The sequence below is a fragment of the Canis lupus genome, chromosome 20, assembly GCF_048164855.1.
Source record: "Canis lupus baileyi chromosome 20, mCanLup2.hap1, whole genome shotgun sequence".
Lineage (NCBI taxonomy): Eukaryota > Metazoa > Chordata > Mammalia > Carnivora > Canidae > Canis > Canis lupus.
The window spans coordinates 35,068,640-35,093,225 of NC_132857.1; the positions used below are offsets into that span (position 1 = coordinate 35,068,640).

General features: G+C 37.8%; 1 protein-coding gene across 5 annotated transcripts in view; it reads right to left on the minus strand.

The window, feature by feature from the left end:
* Positions 1-24,586, minus strand: part of EPB41L5 (erythrocyte membrane protein band 4.1 like 5) — a 145,636-nt gene that overhangs the window by 24,239 nt on the left and 96,811 nt on the right. For 4 of the 5 annotated variants that reach the window (XM_072788873.1, XM_072788872.1, XM_072788869.1 and 1 more), the window contains exons 17-19: positions 13,856-14,019; positions 10,437-10,534; positions 2,195-2,323 (exon numbers count right to left, since the gene is read on the minus strand). In XM_072788873.1, the coding sequence (XP_072644974.1) occupies positions 2,195-2,323; positions 10,437-10,534; positions 13,856-14,019 (391 nt within the window). The remainder of the gene's footprint in view (positions 1-2,194; positions 2,324-10,436; positions 10,535-13,855; positions 14,020-24,586) is intronic. The other variant, XM_072788874.1, reaches the window with a different exon arrangement.

Genomic DNA, 24,586 nt, shown 5'->3' on the forward strand with positions numbered 1-24,586 from the left:
AACATTTTATATCCTTACCAGGAGTGTGCACGGCAGAGCTCCATCATAGCCAACACAGGGATGGTCAGTTTTTAATCCTGGCCATTTTAGTGAATGTGTTTTTCAGCATGAAGTGTGATGCTACCTGTAGAATTTTTCATTGATGCCCTTCATTATGCTGAAGAAGCGCCATTCTAGTTCTAGTTTGCCATAAGCATTTATCACAAATGGGTATTGATTTCTGTGAAATGCCTTTTCCATATAAATTGAAGCAATTTACTTTTTCATATGGTGAACTATAGAGGTTTTTCAATAATAAACCAACTTTTTTCCTAAGGTATATGCTACTTGGTCTATTTTGTTAAGGATTTTTGGGTCTATGTATAAGAGGGGGATTGGTCTATAGTTTCTTTTCTTTTTTTAAAGATTTTATTTATTTATTCATGAGACACAGAGAGAGAGAGAGAGAGAGAGAGAGAAAGAGAGAGAAGCAGAAACACAGGCAGAGGGAGAAGCAGGCTCCTCACAGGGTGCCTAATGTGGGACTCGATTCCGAATCCTGGGATCAGGCCCTGAGCCGAAGGCAGACACTCAACCGCTGAGCCACCCAGGCGTCCCTATAGTTTCTTTTCATATGAAATCTTTTTCTGGCTTTGGTACTGGGGTAATATTAGTATCATTAAATGAGGTGGGAAGCATTCCCTCCTCTTCTGTTTTCTGAAAGAGTTAGTATGGAACTGTTATTTCTTCCTTAAAAGTTCAATAGCTTCAACAATGAGGGCATCTGGTCCTGGATTTTCTTCATGGGAAGGTTTTGAATTATAAAATAAAATCTCTTTTATTTTAAGGCTATTCAAGTTATTTTTCTCTTCTTCAAGTCAAGAAAAATCCAAAAGTGTAAATGAAATGTAAGATAGTGACAACAATTACTACCATTGCTAATACAACATGTAGCTTCAACATGGGGGATTTCAACGCTTAAGTAGATGTTCTTTATGTGCCAGGCACTCACTGCTTCATGTCTTTTACATTTATTATCTTATCCTTAAGGTAGGTACCACCAATATCCTTTCTTAAACATAATTAAACTGAGGCTCAAAGAAACTAACTTGCTAAGTCACAACACTAGTATGCGGTAGACTAGAAATGTGATTCAAACTCAAGATGTCTGATTCCAGAGTCTGCGCTGTCATATTTTATATTTACCTTTTTTAAAAAAAAATTTATTTATTTATTCATGAGAGACATAGGCAGAGGGAGAAGCAGGCTCCCTGCAAGGAGCCTGATATGGGACCCGATCCCAGGATTTCAAGGATCACAACCTGAGCCAAAGGCAGAGGCTCAACCACTGAGCCACTCGGGTCCCCCATATTTTATATTTATAGGCAAATATTATGCTTTATGTTTATACTGGGGGGAAAGGATAGATAACTAAAGCATGAACAATATTCCACAAGTCTTGTCAGGTTCTCTTCAAGGCTTTTGCCTTGGGACAGGATATGGCAAGTGTACCTTCTCAACAACAGGATATTCTGAAATTCTAGTTGATAACATGATTTGGTCAGATGGGCTTCTGTCCTGATTTCAGTCTGGAGTTGAAGAATGAAAGTTAGGGAGCACAAGGACAAACTGACTTTGAGAACATGGATGCCATAAACTTCATGGGGGCTGGTTCCTTCCCAATGCATCCTTCACAATGTCACAGCCAACTCCCTTATCTTGCAACTCTCTCTCTCGTGACACACAACTGTGCCAAACTGAGGGCAGATGGTTGGTGGGGAATAGCAGACTGGTAAAGAAAGACCTAAAACCACAGACTTAGTGTTGATAGGAACCTAAAAATCATTAGATTTTCTGGCTATAAAAGTGGCAAAGATTAGGGACTCACTTCTATAGGAATTTGACTTAAAAAGAAAAAAACACACAACTTCTTATGCTCTATAGGAATGTGGCTTTAAAACAAACCAAAAACTTCTTAGGCCCTCGAAGGTCTTCACTCTCAACTTTTTATCCCATGACTGCCTGTTAATCTAGCTTGTACTTAGACTCAGGAAGGCATCTTGAACACGTGTCTGGGTGATATTCTCTATCTCCAATCACTAAGTAGATCACTCTTCTTTAACACTCATGTACTTTATGTGTTTTCAGGTCTCTCAGCCTGAAGTCTCTTGTTCTTTTTCCTTCATCAGGACTATCCCCATTAAAGACAGCTTACCTTGTGCACTGCTTCTACTTGAGCCTTCAAAATGTTACTCTTCAAGTCAGGAGGAACTCTCCTGGCATTTACTCCTGGGCTCTCAATGGCATTATTAAGACATTTCTCAGTCAACTTCATCACCTCCTCCTAGATATTAAAAATATACTGTAAGCAATTCTGATGGGCTATAATTGTATGGAAATAGAAAGGGGCTAATGAAAGTTCATATTCAGACAACCAGGAAATCACATATCTTAAGTAGTCCTATCCTATTCCAAGAATAGTCACCTCCCACAGGAGGCTTCAAAGTAAGGTGCAATAATCACAAACATGATACATGAATTGGCAGGGATCTATAGAAATCATATAGCCCAATTTCCTGTCTTTAAAGCAACTGAATGACTATACATGATCCAGGATAAATGCCTGAATTAAAGCACACAGGGACAACATGTGCTGTTTGCTGTCATTTAACTGGATTTTAGATTAGGCCATACACAGGATAATAATCCCTACAATTCTGGTGCTGTCACCAGGTAGATGATTTTGTTTAGGGTTATGTTATATAGCCACAAACTGTCACTCTCAGGTACAGACTATGAAAATAACAGAATAAAGCACAGAATAAAGACCTAGTCAGTGAAGGTCATAATGAAAACTAAATAAATCATTATGAAAATAAATAAATGGAACAAAGCAAATTAAAAAATTAGTCTAAAAAAAAAAGTTAGTCTAGGGGTGCCTAGATGGTTCAACTGGTTAAGTGTCTGGCTCTTGACTTCAGCTCAGGTCTTGATCTCAGGGTTGTGAGTTCAAGCCCCACATTTGGGGTCTAGGGCATGGAGCCTACTTAAAAAAAAGTAAGGGATCCCTGGGTGGCGCAGCGGTTTGGCGCCTGCCTTTGGCCCAGGCGCGATCCTGGAGACCCGGGATCGAATCCCACATCGGGCTCCTGGTGCATGGAGCCTGCTTCTCCCTCTGCCTGTGTCTCTGCCTCTCTCTCTCTCTCTCTCTGTGACTATCATAAATAAAAAAAAAAAAAAAAGTAAGTTTAAATTATCTGCATTATAACTGATACTTAAAATGAATAACAACAAAAACAATTATTATTACTGTGCTTGGTATTTAAGGCTGGTCTAAACAACAAACTCACTCTAAACGTTTTCTTAGTCTTAGAGCAGCTTCTGTTCTGTAGAACAGGGAGCTGGCATGTATGGGACTACACACTACACCATTCTTTCAGATTTGGAGGACTTAATTAACGTGCTTATTCTTATTTGGTGTTTCTCAGTGTGATTTTCACACACCTGCCTCTGGGTGGTACCCTAACATCTGAATGAGGAAGGAGCTTCCCTAGTGATTTTAATATGGAAAGAAGTCTGAGAATCACTGCTTTGTACTAAACTCTATTTATGCCTAGGACTGCCTTGCCTTCAGAATGATTCGTACTAATTGCAGGAAGTCCCTAGGTCCTCTTTCAATCATGGCTAGTTTATACGGTATGATCCAGCAACTCCACTTTTGGGTATATGCCCAAAGGAAACAAAATTACTATTTTGAATAGCTATCTGCCCTCCCATGTTCACTGCAATATTAGGCAGTGAAAGTATTAGGCTACTTAAACATCCATCAAAGGATGATGTATTAAATGTGGCGAGTGTACATGTATATATGGAATATTATTTACCTTTAAAAACAAGGATATCTTAGCATAGTAAACACAGTCAAATACTGTAATAACTTTGTACTGTGACAGACAATAACTACACTTACGGTGAGCATTTCACAATGCATGCAATTGTAGAATCTCTATGTTGCACATTTGAAACCAATGTAAAATTTGATGTCAACTATACTTCAATTTATTTATTTATTTTTTAAAGATTTTATTTATTTATTCATGAGAGACACAGAGAGAGAGAGAGAGAAAGGCAGAGACACAGGCAGAGGGAGAAGCAGGCTCCATGCAGGGAGCCCGACGTGGGACTCGACTGATCCCAGGTCTCCAGGATCAGGCCCTGGGCTGAAGGCGGTGCTAAACTGCTGAGCCACCCGGGCTGCCCTCCTCTTTTTTTAAATTGAATATATGGGCAAGCCCCAGTGGCTCAGCTCTGCCTATGTCTCTGCCTCTGCCTCTCTCTCTCTCTGTCTCTCATGAATAAATAAATAATCTTTTAAAAATAATAAAAATAAAAATTATTTTTTAAAAACCTGCAACCTGCCCCAACAATATTAGTATCTTTAGTAACTATTCTTCAAGCTGAAATAATCAAGGGTAGCAGAATATTTGCCCCCAAAATATGCCGCTTTGGCACAAAAAAAAATTTTTTTTAATTTTTTTTTACGATTTTATTTATTTATGACAGACAAGAGAGAAAGAGGCAGAGACAGAGGCATTGGGAGAAGCAGGCTCCATGCACGGAGCCCGATGTGGGACTCGATTCTGGGACTGCAGGATCTCACCCTGAGCAGAAGGCAGATGCTCAACCCCTGAGCCACCCAGGCGTGGGATAAAAATTATTTTGAGTTTAACTGACAAGAAGCAGAGATAAAAGTTCTCTGCTCCACACCACCACACCCCCCATTTGCCTTAAAGCAAAAAATAAATTCAAAGGTGCCCCTCCTCCCCTCTACCTGGAAGGATGAAGGTTAATCCCTGAATACTTCAGACCCTTCTCAATGAGAAGCAAGTATTTAAATCTGCATAACAACTTTACTCTTGTTTATCAGGTTTACCAAGTAATCTCCCCATAACTGGCCTCCCCTACATCTTTTTTTTTTTTTTTTCCCCTACATCTTTCTTTTGAGTCTAGCTGAAGATGGTATTTAAGCAGGAATTCTAAGCTCACTCTGAAAGTTACTCATTTTTCCCTTGGTGTTTCCCTTATATTACATTAACTATATATATGTTAATTAAACTTGTTTTTCTCTTGTTAATCAGTCTTTGGTGACAGGGATCTCAGCCAAGAACTCAAGAGGTTCCTAGTATTGCCAAATAGGAAATATTTGGCTTTGTATTCATAAAAAGTATAATTTCTATTTACTCATTACATGATACATAACAGCTCATTGATCCCTGGAGAAATATGGCCTTTGTACAGCCAAGGTCTGAAAACTGCTTCCATTTCCTAAAGGAAGTTAAAACTATTACCATACCTTCTGTGTCCAACTTGGGGGCAAACATAAAAAAAGTTACTTGTAGAAGCAACTAAAATGGAGTCACTTATGTCAAGGATAAATATGGAGACAGTCAAGGTGGGTGCACAAAAGAAACCTTACAAGAATTTATAGTTCTCAGAAACCAGCAGAGAACACCGGACAACCTCTAAATGCCAAATCTGTTCACACCACCTCTGGACTTACTTGTTTCCCTGACTTAACTACCCTGATCCAAATAAGACAGAGGACCGCCAAAGCAACGAATCAGTTGGGAAGAAAAAAAAAAACAAAAAAACTTTCATATTTGTGCCATAAAAAACCCTTAGTCTGTAGGATGCCTGGGTGACTCAGCAGTTGAGCATCTGCCTTTGGCTCAGGGCCTGACCCTGGGGGTCCCCAGATAGAGTCCCACATCAGGCTCCCCACAGGGAGCCTGCTTCTCCCGCTGCCTAATGTCTCTGCTTCTCTCTCTGTCTCTCTCATGAATGGATAAATAAAAATCTTTAAAAAAACAAAAACAAACAAAAAACCCTTACTTATAGTCTGTGAGCAATTCAGAACTCATTGCTCCTGCAGCCTTGAGATCTCTGGCTTGCAGATTGCAATGCTTAGAATAAACTTTTTTTTTTTGCTCTGTTTTAATCAATGTGCCAAGTTTTGTTTTGGAGATACATCTTAGTTATACCCTAAAAGGGTATAAGTCTGGATACAAGCAAATCATGTGGTAGCAAATCATGTGGTAGTTCAATTCCTAACTATCAAGAGAAGGGGTCAGCAAAGTATAATCCACAAACCAAATCTAACCCACCACCTGTTTTTGTATATAGTTTACTGGAACACAGTCATGCTCATTCCTATATGGTTGCTTTTATGCTACAATGCAAGAGTTGAGTAGTCCTAACAGATTGTATGGTTGGCAAGACTAAAATATTTATTATCTGACCCTTCACTGAAATAGCCTGCCAACTTCTAGTCAAGAGAACACAATCACCATATCTTATTTTTAATTGTTTACCCTAAAGAGACTAGTTGTTAAAGGCCATGCCACCTGCACCCACTAATAAATGCAGTTTAACTTTTGTTACTTTAAGCATTTTTGTAAAGATTAAAATCTTTACTTAAAAGTAATCTCTACACTCAACATGGGGCTCAAACTCACAACTCTAAGATCAAGAGTTGCATGCTCCACCAACTAAGCCAGCCATGCACCCCAGCCATGCTTTAAATAGTACTTTTTTGAACTACTGATTGAAGAAGAAGAAAAATATAATTCCCTAAAATGAAATTTGGAGATTAAAAAAAAATCTTGGAATTGCCTCAGGTAATTAAGAGGATGAAGGTAATTTGAAAAATCTATAGATCTTGATACAGCATAGGCCCTAAAAGATTTCAAACACATAGGTCAAGCACAGAAACTGTGACTGTGTTTCCAAAAGGAGGAGATACCAAAAGAGGGAAGAATTCCCACAATGACATTTAGTCACAGCATTTCAAGATTGGAAGGAATAATCAGCTTCTCCAACCATCAAGACTCCAAAATGGGGCAGCCTGGGTGGCTCAGCGGTTTAGCATCAAGTTCAGCCCAGGGCATGATCCTGGAGACCTGGGATCAAGTCCCAACTCAGGCTCCCTGCATGGAGCCTGCCTCTCTCTCTGCCTGTGTCTCTGCCTCTCTCTCTCTCTCTCTCTCTCTTTCTCGCTCTCTGTCTTTCATGAATAAATAAAATCTTTACCAAAAAAAAAAAAAAGACTCCAAAATGTGGTTAATTGGTATACACCCCCCCCCCCCCCCCCAGTTCCACCTGAGGAACTGCCCATGCTGGAGAACATGCTTTCTTGGGAATCCCATGCAATTTGGAAATTACTGTTACAAAATGCCTTTTTTTTTTTTTTTTTTTAAGATTTTACTTTTAAGTAATGTCTACACCCAATGTGGGGCTCAAACTCACCACCCCAAGATCGAGAGTCAAACGCTCTCCAACTGAGCCAGCCAGGTGCCCCAGGAAACTCTTCTATCAAGGTGAAATCTGCACACCTCTAACATACTCAGTGACCTTATCTCTTCTCTGAGGCTGTTAAAAAAACAGGTTATATTAATTCCTCTTTCACATAATACCTCTTCAGATACCTAAAATGCTATCTCCTGGGATTACTAATCCTTAGTTATAACAGCTTCAAGAGCCTTCAACCATAAAGTTCTTTCTCTTCTCAAACTGCTTTAGTTTCCTAAATCATTTTTGAAGACTGGTACTCAGAAATGACTATAATATGTTTGGATCTTCCTTTTTATTTTTTAAAAAGATTTTTATTCATTTGAGAGAGAGCACGTGCATGCACACACACATGAGCGGGGAAGGGGCAGAGGGAGAAGCAGACTCCCCGCTGAGCAGGGAAACCAACTGGGGCTCAATTCCAGGACCCCAGGATCACGACCTGGGCCCAAGGCAGACACTTAACTGGCTAAGCCACCCAGGTGTCCCTGGATCTTCCTTTTTAAACCCTTTCAGTTAATACAATATAGCTGACAGTCACACTTCAAACACATTTATATATTCTCAAAACATTTTTTTACACATGCTTGTGTTATATTCTACCTCTTTATCCTAATCCTATATTTGTGTCTGACTTAAAATACATGTTCTTAAATCCAGTCCATCATTCCAGCCTGTCCATCTTTATGGATCCTGATTTTGCCTTTCAAAAAACTATTACTTCCTGGCTGTTTTCATCTGAAAATTCTACTATCATAGGAAATATGTCATAGGAAGGGTCACTGGAGAAAACCACTTGCAATATCTCTATGGGGCTTGATGGGACAGATCTAAGTTTCTTGACAGCCAAGACCTTGTCATTCTTCGGTGGATTCCACAAAATATTTCATTAGTTTATCTTACAAAGAGTAAACAATAAACATGTTTGTAGAAATGAATAAAGTGTATTGGAATGTCAAGTTATTGCATCAATCCTGGATAATGCAGGTCTCACATGGTATAAGATCTCTTTAAAATGGGTTCTCAAGAAATGAGTTTAAAGTCAACTCTGCTGCAAGGAGTGCTAGTCTAAGCCTAACATGGCTTAGACCTTCTCAGTTACACAAATTCTTGGAGCTAATCATCCAAAACTTATACTTTGTTTTAGAACAATGTATTTTATTTACAGGTTTTTCATCCTAAGATTACTTTAGTTAGGAAAGTTGATTATTAAGATTAATTTGCATTTCCTAAGCAAACATGAACTACTGATGGTAGAGGTAGAGAAATCAGACTGGATTAAAAATGTGTCATATAAATAAAACATGAATCAACTTTTATACAACACTTCAGTTGCAAAGACATAAGTAGTCCAATATCTTAGTTTTTAGTACAACACTGAATTCTTTCTTGTTATTCCTGCTTGCCATTGAGTAAGTTCTTACTAGGTATTAGCTATTATTTTTCCTACTTATGTGAACCCCAGAATGTTCCTTGACAGCACATTATCCTTTACTTAACCCATTCTTACTCTCCCTTTCCTATCCTGAACCCACACTCCTCTTCTTTTTTCAAGGCTTCAAGAGTAATTTAATGGATACTTTGCTTTGGAGGCTCAGTTATAACGAGATATGCAGGGAATTTTACTAAAGAAACACATAGCTATTCAGTGGATTTCCATGAACTCCCTTCCAGTGTAACAATCACTTCTCTTCCCCCAACCCTACACCCACCAAGATTCACCAGTCATCATTCTCCTTCAGGATTATTCCAGTCCTCCATTAAATTTTTCTCTAATCAACTGCTAGCAATCTATAGCTTTCATCTAAAGCTTTCAATTAACTTTTCTGTCTCCGACCCTGCGTTCCGCTACCTACAGAGATAGTAAAACAACTGACAATATGAAAGCAAACACACAAATATAACGGAAAATTACTAAGGGATCAAGAAAATGAGTCTTTCTGGAATTTAGTCAGCTTCTAAAAGACATTTCTAAGCAAAAACATATTAGAAAAAGAAAACAAAAAAAAATCTGGATTCAAAGAATAGCTTAAACAATGACAAGAAAGAAGAAAATCACTCTCTAGATCGTACTAGCCTCTGAAGAAATTCCAGTTAGTTAGCCAATATATGAAACAGCACTGCAAATCAGCTGGTCCCTTTTCCCTCTTTAAAATCAAAACAAAATTCATTCAAAAGATCCTTGTTACCAAAAAAAAAAAAAAAAAGAAAAAAAAAAAGATCCTTGTTACCTATGGTCTATGTATAGAGAAAAAAGGGTCTCTCTAGATCATTATCTAACATTTATTCTTCCATTCAGTAGGGACATCTAGTAGTAGATACAATGAATTATTTTTATCTTATTTGATTTACTTTATTCCTATAAGTCATTTAAGAAAAAATTTAAATTACACTCAAACAATTAACTGAAGTTTAATTGGTTAAATCAGTATGCACCCCCCATGCCACACCTAAAACTCCAAGGACACAGAGTGGTGAAAGTTATGAAGGATGAAGTTGAAGTATCTCAAGTTCCATTCTTTTCCCTATTTATATGACACAGCAGCTCCCTTTTTAACAAATCCTTCTATAATTGATTTTAATTTACTTGAGAGAAAGAGAGAGTATGCACGTGGGGAGTGGGGAGAGACTGAGAGGAGAGAGAATCCCAACCAGCCTCCCTACTTAGCTCAGACCCTGACTCAGGGCTTGATCCCAGAACTCTGATTTCAGGACCTGAGCTGAAATCAACAGTCAGATGCTCAAATGACTGAGCCACCCAAGTGCCTCAAATCCTTCTGTAATTTCAAAAGGCTGTCACCTTCACCTACATCAAGACCCACTGAACAGAATTAAGGACAGGCTGAATCAAAATGACAAGTTTAAAGCAGCTACAACACTTTGCATGCATGTTTAAAAACACTTAGGAGATGACCTTACAGTTCTTATCACTGCCCAAGTTTCTTCCTTTCCTCCTGAACATCCACAAATTGTGCTTTTGAAATAGGTCTGTAAGAGGTTGGCACACACACATTCCCCAGCAAAAGAAAAGAGAAAGTATCAGCGTTGGAAGGCAGAGATTTCTAGGAGATCTGGAGATGTGCAGATATACGAAGGAGAACTCTGAATACCTGGTTGTTGATGTTGACATCAATGTTGGGACGAGGGGATGGCAATGGACTACTTTCCATCTCAAGGTGTTTGAGCTTCTGTGAGGCATCTTTTAATGCTGAGAAAAAATGGCAACATGGCCTCTTAGGCAGGCTGTCAGAGCTGTGTGAAGGTATACACTTAAGGTTTTTTCCCAACACGTTACCAACAATTAAATGGAATAATCCATATGACCACAGGATAAATATATTTTCTTTCTACAACTAGGTAACTATTATTTAAGAGTTAACCTAAATTGTAAGAATATTGCCTTGTATCTATACCACTTGTAGAAAGCCACTAGATATGGAATCTCAATAGCATGTGTGATTAAGTAGGCTTACAAGCCAAAAGATAAGAAGAAAAGGCAGAGAACACCTGTGACATGATCCTTCCATTACCACAATGCAAGCTCCTCCTTCCAAACCTCAGTACTTTGCCACTTTATTTCCTTGGCATTGACTATACTCTGCCTAAAACTACACTTCTGTGGAGCAAACAGATGAAGGACATATTTATTCATTCATTGATTCAACTGAGTACATATTGATAGCACAAGATGTGATACAGGACAAGCCCTTTGTCTTTATTATGTTTTGCCTAGCTGAAAAACATATTACAAATAAATTTCTCTAACCATTGAAAGAAAGGATAATATATTAAGCACAATTCAGCTTTAAATGAATTCTATTTAAATTAACCCTTCCAGGGGTGCCTAGGTAGCTCAGTAGGTTAAGCGTGTGTCTTTGCTCAGCATGCTCAAGCATGCTCAGGTCACTATCCTGGGGTCCTGGGATCAAGCCCCACGGCTGGCTCCCTGCTCACTGAGAGGTTACTTCTCCCACTCCATCTGTCCTCCCCCCCCATTTGTTCTCTCTCCCTCAAATAAATAAATAAAATCTTTAAAAAATTAACCACTAATAATCTTATTTTGCAGGGATGAATTTGGTTAAATTTTTACACTGTCACTTGACAAAAAAAAAGCTGTTGAATGCCTAGTAATTTCTAGTTAATCCAGGAGAAAGGAGGGAAAAATGATGAAATCACTTTCTCCTGGTCAAAGAGATCTTATAAAAGTGTCCATTAATTAACTCAGCAAATCACTGTCTTGGCTACACATTACAATCAGATGTGGAGCCTTTAAGGCATACTGATTCCCACAGCTGATCCTAGAACCATGATAACAGAACTTTCAGATATAGTTTTCTGGTACTGGTAGTTTTTAAAATTTTACACGTAATTTTAATGTACAAAACTGAGAATCATGAATTCAACACTGATCTTCACAAAATTTTCCATACTAATTTACATACTTTTTTTAAGAAGGAAAAGGAGAGGGGTAGAGAGAGATTGTTAAGTAGACTCCTTGCTCAGTGTGGAGCTCCATCTCAGGTGAGATCATGACCTGAGCCAAAATCAAGAGTCAGATACTTAACTGACTGAGCCACCCAGGAGCCCTCATTTACATACTTAATTGCCATCTCCTGGCAATGCTTCAAATTATGCAATACTAAATTTTACATGATGATGTTGAGACCACAAATACTTTAGCTTATGCTTATAAATTAATACCCCAAAAATTAATACCCCAAAACTTAGGTTTTGGGGGGTTTTCTGGTTGAAATAAAGCTTTTTATGCTACTACTGTTTGGCTGAGGAACATCTTTAAAAAATAGGATAACCTGTTTTTTATATTTTAACTTCTTACCTATGTGAATCAGGATTTTGACATTACAGCCAGAAGAAAATACATAATAAATTGGACACCAGGATTATAAGATGTTCTTTTTTTTTAAGATTTTAAATTCAACTTGCTAACATATTGTAAGGCCTTAATTCTTAATATCAAAACACACTATTTTCACTGAATGACTTTGAACAAATATTATAAACCTGAACTGGAGTAAGTTTTATTAATGAAACCTCCACACTACACAATAATTTTTTCTGCCACAACTTCAATGTCGTATTTAAGCTCTGCTTTGAGTACCTTCTGTAAGCTTTGCACAGTGGCAGTTTCATAGCCAATGACATTTTTCCAGGGTGCAATTATTGCCAATTAAGTACCTTCTGTAATGAGGGGGCTCACTCAGTGTTAGGTATCTATTTCTGATATATGGCAGAAAGATTTTTAAAAGTCTCCTATATACGGATTCTAATGCTTCTCTACTCTTTGAAGTTCCTGATCCAAGATTCACCAATAAAGCACAATAAATTCTTTGATACATCAAGCTTGGAGAGTTATTATACATATTTGGAGCGTTATTATACATCTTATTTGTTCCTTTCCTAGGCATTTTCCTAGTTCATTCTACCATGTTCTCCAAAACCAAAACCATCTCCTGGAAAGTATATACTAAATAAATGCTGTTTGCTAACACTATGCTGTGGCAGCACTAAAAGAGAAGAAAAAATTTTTTTTGGAATTCATATAATGGATACAAAATGGAATGTATATATAAAATCAATATTGCCAACTCTACAATAGGAAGACTACTTTTATTTTAACCCTGGAAATATTCTGTGTTAAGCTAGTCCTGCTTATGGCTAAAAACATTTGCTTCACTTTGTATTTGTAATGCTTACTTAAGGGACAAAGGGACAAATTTTTAAAACTAGTTACCAGTAGTACTTTAGCATGTTCCATTAACTAGAAGCACTGAATAACTTTCCATTAACATTTTCTATTCTAAATTATTACATACTGTTGCTGTATTCTATGCTCTTCAGACAACCACATATTCACTGGCAGTTCCCTATGAGCTGTTTAAAGGTGGTGTCCGACGTTAGTGATAGAAATCAAAATTGGAAGAGTCATGTAAATATGAGTTGCTTTTAAATGAACACACATTACACTGATATTTAATAGAAAGCTCCTGTCTAAAGGTAGTTTATACTTCAATATCAAACCAAATTCACAAATACATAGATATTTTCAATTTATTGTTCCTTTTTAACTTTTTAAAAAGTTAAGAAAAGCAGCACACCTCCTGGATTATTTATGTTTGCGGGTCAGGGCAACAACAGTCCTCATTGATAACAAAATACTTTCTAGGAGCTAATGGAATACCCAAACATTTATTAAATCCTGTAATACAGAAAATCTTTATGGAAACATTTTTCTTTCTCTTAATTTTCACTCAAAGTAAAAAGTAAGTTTGAAAATCTGTAAATGTTTAATGACTTATAAATGATACAAATGTTTAATTGTCCCAATTATATGATCTTAACTATTTCAATGGACACTCAAGCCAAAAAGGAAGCATAACTATTCTCCATTAAATTTTAAAATTCAACTATTGCATAAAATATGCTTGAAGTAACATATTTAAATAGCTCATTTTAAAGGGATGTAAAATAAAAACTTGTCCTTGATGTTATATAGAACATCTATACTTACTCCCGCATTCCTCTTTAGTTCCCTCCAATCCAGTTTGCCTGGTGATTATGTTAACTTCATCTGGCGCTTGGGCTATTTCCAGAGTGTCAGGTGCCCCAATTACATCATCAATGGTTGTTTCCAGTAAGTCTGGGCTATCTAGCAAATCAATATTCAGAGGCAAGCTGTAAGGGTGAAAGAAAACTAACTTAGACCAAGAAATTTATCATGAATTTAAAAACTAACAAAAATATCTGTTAAAAAAAATCTGTGTAAGAGTTCACATCCCAACTGGTTTAGTCATATGTCAAACCCTTGAGCAGACTTCTTTTCCAGCAAAAAATGGTGCAAAAAGGGACTAGATTTAGCATCCCTCCCCGCTTAAATAACCTATGGGGGTTAAAAAAGAAACTATTTTCAAGATATTTAGACATCAGATAACACAAGAGATTCAGGACACAAAAAAAGGTAAGCCCTATGGTAGCCTCAAGAGAATTTCCATGCAAGTGGTGCAGAGAAGGTGAAATGAAGCAGAACATGGAGGACTCCCTTAGCTGAGAGTCTAAAATGTGTTAAGGCAGCTAGAGTTTATGGGACAGAGTACCAGAAGGGAGAGAGCAGCACTTCAAGGAGAAAATCTTGAGGATCTGCAGAGCAATGATCAGAGAATATGTGTGAGGAAACTCCCTGAGGCTGGGGAAAGAGCCATCCAACAGGATTTCTTCTCCCTGTGTGACTGAGGAAAGAACTAGTAGTACTCACAGTGGGTCACAGTGCCTGTTTCCACACACAGACTGTAAAAACACATAATTCACAAGGCACTGAATATTGAGAAAGGTCTTGCCTCAGTAGTGGAGAATAATTAACCTAGACTGAGCATGACAACACACTCACCTAAGATATCATGAAAGTAAGATCTGAAAGGATCAAACTGTTTCCAAAGTAACAACTATATCCTAAAACAAACCTCAAGATTTAAAGGAATATAAAATTATCTAGCATCCAACAAAGCAAATTTTAGGTATCCACTGAAAGATTACCAGAAATGCAAAGAGGGAGAAAAAAGCTCTTAAATATTTAAGAGAATAATCAATTAATAGAAACTAATGTTAGAATTAACAGAGAAAGACATTAAAACAGTTATAACTATATTCCATATGTTCACAAAGTTAAACAGAGACACAGAAAATATAAAAGACTCAAATCAAACTTCTTGAGATAACGGAGATGAAAAATACATTAAATGGGATTGACAGCAGATTTGACATTAGAAAAGGTGCTGAATTTGAAAGCACAGCAATAGAAACTATACAAAATAAAACACCACAGAGAAAAAAGAATCCCCCCAAAATGAAAAGATATCAGTTAGCATCTTCAAGCAGTGTATTGTATGAATAACTGAAGTCCCAAAGTGGCAATGAGACCAAACAAATTTTTAAAGAAATAATGGCTGAAGTTTTTCTAAATTTGATGAAAACCATAAACCCGTATATCCAAGAATCTCAACAAACCCTAAACACAAGCAATATGAAGAAAACTACACCAAAGCACATCATAATCAAACTGCTTAAAACCAATGATAAAAAGAAAATCTTAAAAGCAGCCTAAGACATTATATATTCAAAGGAATAAAGATAGATGACAGCAGATTTCTCATCAGCAATAACGCAAACTAGAGAGAAGGGGGTACATCTTGAAATTGCAGAAAGAAAAAAAGTATCAACCCAAATTTTATAACCAGGAAAAAAAAAAAAGCTTATTTAAAAAACAAAGGAAAAGTTAGGCATACATCAAAGGAAAACAAAAGGCATACATCCACAAAAAAATGTGTACATAAATGTTCACAGCATTATTCATTAACAGCCAAAAAATGGAAGCAACTGCGCCCATATGCCCATCAACTGCGGCATGGATTAAAAAAAAATGCCCATCAACTGCGGCATGGATTAAAAAAAAAAAGGTGGCTGGGATCCCTGGGTGGTGCGGTTTGGCGCCTGCCTTTGGCCCAGGGCACGGTCCTAGAGTCCCAGGATGGAGTCCCGCGTTGGGCTCTCTGCATGGAGCCTACTTCTCCCTCTGCTTGTGTCTCTGCCTCTCTCTCTCTGTCTATCATGAATAAGTGAATAAAATCTTTTTTTAAAAAAAAAAAGGTGGTATAACCCCAGAATGGAATACTAATCAGCAATAAAAAGGTGTGAGGTACTGATGACATGTGCTACAACACGGATGATCCTTGAAAATATGATGTGAAGAGGGAAAAGCCAGACACAAAAGACTGCCTAGGAGTCAGTCCATTTATATGACATGTCCAGAACAGGCAAGTTCATAAAGACAGAAAGATTTGTGGTTGCCAAGGGCTGGAGGAGGAGTCAGGGCATAGTGCAGACTTGACTGCTGTGGTGTAAACTATGGAAATTAAGATTCAATACTAAGTGCTGCCTTGATACCTTGGGCCTCACAGGGCACCAAATGCCTAATCAAGTGTTAACCAGATACGCACCCCCACCCACGAGCCAGTAGAAAAGATCCCAGGGCACCTGGCTAGCTCACTCACTAGGGCATGCCATTCTTAATCCTGAGGTTTGAGTTCAAGCCCCACACTGGGTATAGAGATTACTTAAAAATAAAATCTTAAAAAAAAAGTTCCCCATCTAGCTATACCAACCACATTATTCCTGATTCTTAACTTAATGAGTTTTACTTTCTTGCCAGCCCATGAGATTATTCAAACAAGCAATCACATCTTCTGGTGGGAAGCAGGGGTGACTTTATTCTCATCCTATTACTACAGAGCCTGCCTCCCACAACTCATGCTTGTTCACTTTGCTCCAAGTAGAACACTCATATGACCCTGTATATGTTGTGAGGCTTTCCCCTCCCTTGAGCTAGGAGTATATGGGACTAACAAATTACTGTCCATCTCATCTATCTAGTGTTGGGTATTGTATGTTCAGCTATTCTGTAGTATTTAGGACAGAAGATCCCTCCCCTATAAAAGAGTGAGTAGGAATTGATCAAAACAACTGTTAAAGGGCATAGGGTTTCTTCAAGGGGGACAAAAATGTCCTAAAATATAACTGTAATAAAGGCTGCACAATCCTACAAATGTATTAAAAACAAGGAATGTATGCTTTAAATGGTGAATGCTATGTGAATTATATCTTAATAAAGCAATAAAAAAGTCAAAATACAAAAGAATTCATGAACAAAAGATTTGCACTAAAAAAACATTACTTTGAACTAAATGAAAACGAAAGGATAACATTCAAATTTGTAGGATGCCACTAAAGTGATTCCTCTAATAGAAGAGGGTGTCTTGGTGGCTCAGTTGGTTAAATATCTGCCTCTGGCTGGGGTTGTGATCTTGGGGTCCTGGGATCAAGTCCCACATCTGGGGGACCGGTGGACCAGGGAGCCTGATTTTCCCTCTCCCTCTGTGTGCTACTCCCCCTTTTTTTTTTTTTTAATTTTTTTTAAATCTTTATTTATTTATGATAGTCACAGAGAGAGAAAGAGAGAGAGGCAGAGACACAGGCAGAGGGAGAAGCAGGCTCCATGCACCGGGAGCCCGATGTGGGATTCGATCCCGGGTCTCCAGGATCGCGCCCTGGGCCAAAGGCAGGCGCCAAACCGCTGCGCCACCCAGGGATCCCTACTCCCCCTTTTCATGTGTGCTCTCTCCCTCCCTGTCAAATAAATAAATAAATAAAATCTTTAAAAAAATTTCTCGCATCAGTGACCTAAGCTTATACTTTGATAAACTACAAAGAGAAGGGCAAATTAAATGCAAAGGAAGAGGAGGGCAGATAATAATGAAGTTCAAAAAGAGAAAACAATAGAGTAAATGGGTTAAAACAAGAGCTAGCCTTTGAGAAGCTCAACATAATTGATAACCTCTAGCTAAACTGATAAGGAAAAAAGAATACATATTTACCAATATCAGGAATGAGAAGGGTGACATCACTACAGATCCTACATATATTAAAATGGTATAAGAGAGGCAGCTGGCTGGCTCAGTCATAGTCTTAATCTTGCCGTCATAGTTTCAAGCCCGATGTTGGCCACAGACTATACTTTAAAATAAATAAATGGGGGCACCTGGGTGGCTCAGTCAACTGGACATCTGCCTTCAGTTCAGGTCATGCATGATCCTAGTGTCCTGGATTGAGCCCCACATCAAGCTCCCTGCTCAGTGGAGAGCCTGCCTCTGCCTCTGCCTCTTCCTATGCTTGTGATCTCTCTGTCAAATAAATAAAATATTTTATAAAAATTTAAAAAAATAGGGCAGCCCTGGTGGTGCAGCGGTTTAGCACTGCCTGCAGCCCGGGGTGTGATCCTGGAGACCCTGGATCGAGTCCTGCGTCAGGCTCCCTGCATGGAGTCTGCTTCTCCCTCTGCCTCTCTCTCTGTGTGTGTCTCTCATGAATAAATAAATAAAATTTAAAAATTTTAAAAAAAATTTTTTTTTAAATAAAATAAGGGAACATTAGCAACTTTATGCCAATAAATTCAACAACTTAGATGATATGGAAAAACTCCTTGAAAGGTACAAACTACCAAAGCTTATTCCAGAAGACAGACAAAATCTGAATAGACACGTATAAGAAACTAAATTAGTAATTAAAAATCTCACAAAGAAAAAGTCAGGCCCAAATGACTTCCCTGGCAAATTCTATCAAATATTTAAAAGAAAAAATAATGCCAATCTTTAACAAACTATTAAAAGAGGCAAAATTCCCTGACTCATTCTAGGAGGCCATTACTACCTTAATAAGACATAACAAGAAATTAATAAATACAAAAGACAGGCCACCATGACCAAGTGGGATCTACCAAAGAAATGCAAAGTTTAACATTCCAAAACCAATTAAGATAATATATCATATTAGCAGAAGAAAACAACATGATCATCTCAATAGAGGCAGAATATGCATTGGACAAATTCCATACCATTCAGGGTAAAAACTCTTAACAAACTAGGAATACATAAAAAACATTCTTAATCTGATGAGGGCATTTACAAAATACCAACAGCTAAGACCACATTTAATGATGAATGACTGAATGCTTTCTTCTGTAAGACAGAAACAAGAGAAGGATGTCCACTGTTCCCACTTCTATTCAACACTGTACTAGAGGTGTTTTTTTTTTTTTTAAGATTTTATTTATTCATTTGACAGAGAGAGAGAGAGAGAGAGCATGCACACAAGCAGAGGAAGCAGCAGGCAGAGGAAGAAGAAGCAGGCTCTCTGACAAGGATGGAGCCCAATGCGGAGCTCAATCCCAAGACCCTGGGATCATGACCTGAGCTGCAGGCAGACACTTAACAGACTGAGCCACCCAGGCAACCCTGTATTAAAGGTTCTGATGCCGTAAGAAAAAAAAAAAAAAAAAAGGAAAAGAATAGAAAAGTATATCAAAGGTACCCAGACTGGGAAGGAAGAGGTAAAAAGAAAAAGGTTTTTACATGCAGATGACAGAATCCAAGAAAGTAATAACTAAGTTCAGCAAAGTTCCAAGATACAAGATCAACATACAAAAATCAAGTATATCTATATACTAAGCAATGAACAATAGGAAATTGAAATTGAAATTAAAACAATTCCATTCAAAATATCATACAGAATAAAAAGTTAGGAATAAACTTAATAAATTGGGCAGGACTTGTACACTTAAAACTATAATTAATTAATTGTGATCTAAATAAAAGACATTTCATGTTCATGGATCAAAACACTTAATATTGTCAGGATGGCAATTCTTTCCAAACGATCTACAAACTTAATGCATTCATGATCTAATTTTAGCAGGCTTTTTTTTGGTAGAAATTGACAACTCAATCCTAAAATTTATATAGAAATTCAAAAAAGCGAGAACAGCTAAAACCATTTTGAAAAAGTAACAAGAGGGATCCCTGGGTGGCACAGTGGTTTAGCGCCTGCCTTTGGCCCAGGGCACGATCCTGGAGACTCGGGATCGAATCCCACATCAGGCTCCCGGTGCATGGAGCCTGCTTCTCCCTCTGCCTATGTCTCTGCCTCTCTCTCTCTCTCTGTGTGTGACTATCATAAAAAAAAAAAAAAAAGAAAGAAAAAGTAACAAGAGTTGGAGGATATACATCATCTGATTTCAAAACTTACTATAAGTTGCAGTAACCAAGACAGTGGGGTACCAATACAAAGACAAACATGTAAATTAACAGAACAGAGAGTTCAGAATTTCTTATATTTATGGTTCATTTTTGCCAACACAAATCAATGGAGAAAAGAATAATCTTTTCAACAATCCAATCATGAAATGGGCAAAAGACATGAACAGAAATCTCACAGAGGAAGACATAGACATGGCCAACATGCATATGAGAAAATGCTCTGCATCACTTGCCATCAGGGAAATACAAATCAAAACCACAATGAGATACCACCTCACACCAGTGAGAATGGGGAAAATTAACAAGGCAGGAAACAACAAATGTTGGAGAGGATGCAGAGAAAAGGGAACCCTCTTACACTGTTGGTGGGAATGTGAACTGGTGCAGCCACTCTGGAAAACTGTGTGGAGGTTCCTCAAAGAGTTAAAAATAGACCTGCCCTACGATCCAGCAATTGCACTGTTGGGGATTTACCCCAAAGATACAGATGCAATGAAACGCTGGGACACCTGCAGCCCGATGTTCATAGCAGCAATGGCCACAATAGCCAAACTGTGGAAGGAGCCTCGGTGTCCATCGAAAGATGAGTGGATAAAGAAGATGTGGTTTATGTATACAATGGAATATTACTCAGCTATTAGAAATGACAAATACCCACCATTTGCTTCAATGTGGATGAAACTGGAGGGTATTATGCTGAGTGAAGTAAGTCAGTCGGAGAAGGACAAACATTATATATTCTCATTCATTTGGGGAATATAAATAATAGTGAAAGGGAATAAGAGGGAAGGGAGAAGAAATGTGTGGGAAATATCAGAAAGGGAGACAGAACGTAAAGACTGCTAACTCTGGGAAACGAACTAGGGGTGGTAGAAAGGGAGGAGGGCGGGGGGTGGGAGTGAATGGGTGACGGGCACTGGGGGTTATTCTGTATGTTGGTAAATTGAACACCAATAAAAAATAAATTAAAAAATAAATAAAGAAAGAAAGAATAATCTTTTCAAAAAAATGGTACCAAGACAATTATATATATATTATATATATATATACACACACATATGTATTTTTTACAGAAATATCTTTTAGAAAAATATACATATATATGTATATCATATATTTTGGGGGGGCTGGGCTCCAGGTCAGGCCTCTGGGGGGCGGGGCTCCAGATCAGGCCTCCTGGGGGATGGGGCTCCATATATATATCATTGGTATAAATATGCATATATTATACACACACACACACACACACACACACACCATACATAAATATTAAATCAAAATGGATAGGGATCCCTGGGTGGCGCAGCGGTTTGGCGCCTGCCTTTGGCCCAGGGCGCGATCCTGGAGACCCGGGATCGAATCCCATATCGGGCTCCCGGTGCATGGAGCCTGCTTCTCCCTCTGCCTGTGTCTCTGCCTCTCTCTCTCTCTCTGTGACTACCATAAGTAAATAAATAAAAATTAAAAATAAATAAAAAATAAATAAATAAAATAAAATAAAAAAAAAATGGATAACAGACCTAAGCAGTAAGAGCTAAAAGTGCAAATATCTGAATAAAACACAGGGGAAAAAGATCTCTAACTCCGGGATAGCAAAATGTTCTTAGCACATGACACCAAAGGTACAATCCATAAACGTAAAACCTTATAAGCTGGCCTTTATCACAGTAAAATGTTTGAGTTTCAAAAGACATGAGAGGCACCTGGGTGGCTCGGTTGGTTGAGCATCTGTCTCTTGGTTTCAACTCAGGTCATGATCTCAGGGTCATAAGATACAGCCCCACATGGAGCTAGCTGTGTACTCAGCAGGGAGTCTGCTTCAGATTCTCTTTCTCCCTCTCCCTTTGCCCCTCCCCCTGCTCTCACACACACTCTCTCTCTCTCTGTAAAATAAATAAAAACATTAAAAAATGATATGGAAGTGAAGAGAAGGCATAGACTAGAAAATTGCTGCAAATCATGTATCTGATAAGGGATGAGAATCCAAAATGTACAAAGAACTCTTAAAAAGACAAATAACTCCTATAAAAATGGTCAAAACATTGAAGAGACATTTCTCCAGAGACAATATATAACTAGCTGATAACCACATGAAAAGATTCTCAATATCACCAGCACTCAGGAAAATGCAAATCAAAATGACAATAAGACACCACCATCCTCTCATTATAGTGGCTATAATCAAAAAGACAAAACAACAAGTGTTAGGATGTGGAAGCAATGGAACCCTCATGCATTTCCACTCTGGAAAACAGTTTGCCAATTCTTCGAAAAGTTAAAATGTAAATTTATCATGTAATCCAGCAGGTTTCCTCCTATGAATTTATCCAAGAGCAATGATCCCTATGTCCACACAAAGACATATATACAGGAATGTTCATAACATTATTCACAGTAGCCCAAACATGGAAACAATCCAAATTTCCACCAACTGGTGAATGGACAAAATGTGTATATCCATACAATGGATTATTACTGGACAATTAAAAGAGGTTAGGATCCATGGATGAACCTCAAAAACATTGTTAGGTGCACCTCGGTAGCTCAGGTGGTTAAGCATCCAGCTCTTAATTTCATTTCAGGTCAGAGTTGTGAGATGGAGTCCCATGGTGGGCTCTATGCTGGCATGGAGCCTGCGTAAGTTTCTCTCTTCCTCTACCTCTGCCCCTTCCACCCTCCCTAAAAATAATAAAAACAAAAACAGTATTCTTAAAAAAAAAATAACACAAAACACATAATGTTAGGTGAAAGAAGCCAGACATACACCTCTGCATATTGTAGAATTCCATTTATATGAAATCTAGAAAAGGCAATTATAGAAACTGGAAGCAGATCAGTGGTTGCCTGAGGGAGCAGAAGGGTAGGAGCATTACTTAAGTGTAAACCAGAACAAGGGAATTTTTGGGGATGATGAAAACATTCTAAAACTGGATTGTGGTAAGGATTGTACGATTCCATACATTTCTAAAAATCATGGAATTGTATACTTACGATAAATGAATTTTATAATATATAAAAATGATTCAATAAAATTAAAAAGAAACCTTAGCTAAACTCAGAATTGAGAAACTAGAAACTAGTTTGGCAAAGTTGGAAGATGCAAGATCAATATATAAAAATCAACTTAGAAATCAAAAGTATCCTAAATGTATTGTTTTTAAAGAACCAGAGACTCTCAACCCAATTCGTCTGCTGTGGGAAAGCTCAAAGCTTAGATCATTTTGTTGATCGAATACTGAGTTAGAGCAAAGCAAAAGAACTGCCATTGTTTAGAAGGTTTCATGTTTTTTTCTAGAAGAATAAAGGTCATGTTTCATTTATATAACTTGCGTCTGCTTCTATGTCTCTGCCTCTCTGTGTCTCTCATGAAGAAATAAATCTTTAAAAAAAAAAAAACTTGTGTCTTTGGGATCCAAGTAAGCAAAAATTCTTTTGATAACTATTAAGAGGTAGTTAGAACAAAGAATTTCTGTACAAGAGATCTGTGTCCCAGTCCTATCTCTGCAACCACCTACACATACAACTTTGGACAAATCACTTTACCTTGGTTTTCAAAACGTGTTCTATAGAGCCCAAAGGATCCCACAGACACATGTGACTTATCTATGGGTAAGGAAACAGTAGTGTGTTTTAATCTCCTCACAGTGATTTTCTTATGGACATTTATTTAGAATTCCAGGTAAATTTATTTATTTATTTATTTATTTTTAAGATTTATTTATTTATTCAAAGAGAGTGAAAGAGAGGCAGAGACACAGGCAGAGAGAGAAACAGGCTCCATGCAGGAAGCCCGATGCGGGACTCGATCCCGGGTCTCCAGGATCGCACCCTGGGCTGCAGGCGGCGCTAAGCCACTGCGCCACCGGAGCTGCCCAGAATTCCAGGTAAATTTAATTCAAAACATTTCTTGGCTAAAACTGATTTGAAACCACTGGAGTAAGGCATTTCAAGCATTTTTCATCTTTAACACTAAAACTATAAAAATCTATTAGTGTAAAACCATCTCATTAGCTCATTTTCAAGCCTTTCCCACTGTTCCAATTGTTATCTTCCCTAAGAGTGAACCAGTGTCTCGTTTCTTTTTAATAACATCAAAAGTAGATGTGGTAACAGGAAGAAAAGCAGCAAAAATATTGGAATTTTAGAATCTGTTGAAGCTGGTTGATAAGTGTTATTTATTATATATTTCTATACTTTATATAATTTTGCAATTTTCATCATAAATTTTTAAAGGTGTGGGGGCACCTGGGTGGTTTAGCCAGTTACGCATCTGATTCTTGGTTTTGGTTCGGGTCATTATCTCGGGGTCATGAGATCAACCCACACCTCAGGCTCTGCACTTAGTGTGAAGTCTGCTTGAGATTCTCCTCCTCTTTCTTTGCCCTTCCCCCAACTCATATGCATGCATTCTCTCTCAAATAAATAAAATCTTTAAAAATAAATAAATATTTAAGGATGTGGATAGCAATATTTTTAGACAAAAGGAGGTGATAATTGGGAGTTCATCTCCTGTGGTTCCAAAATGACACATGGCAAGTTTTGTTTGTTTTTTTTTTAACTATATACTATGTGCTTAGTCCACTCAGGGTTCTATAACATAA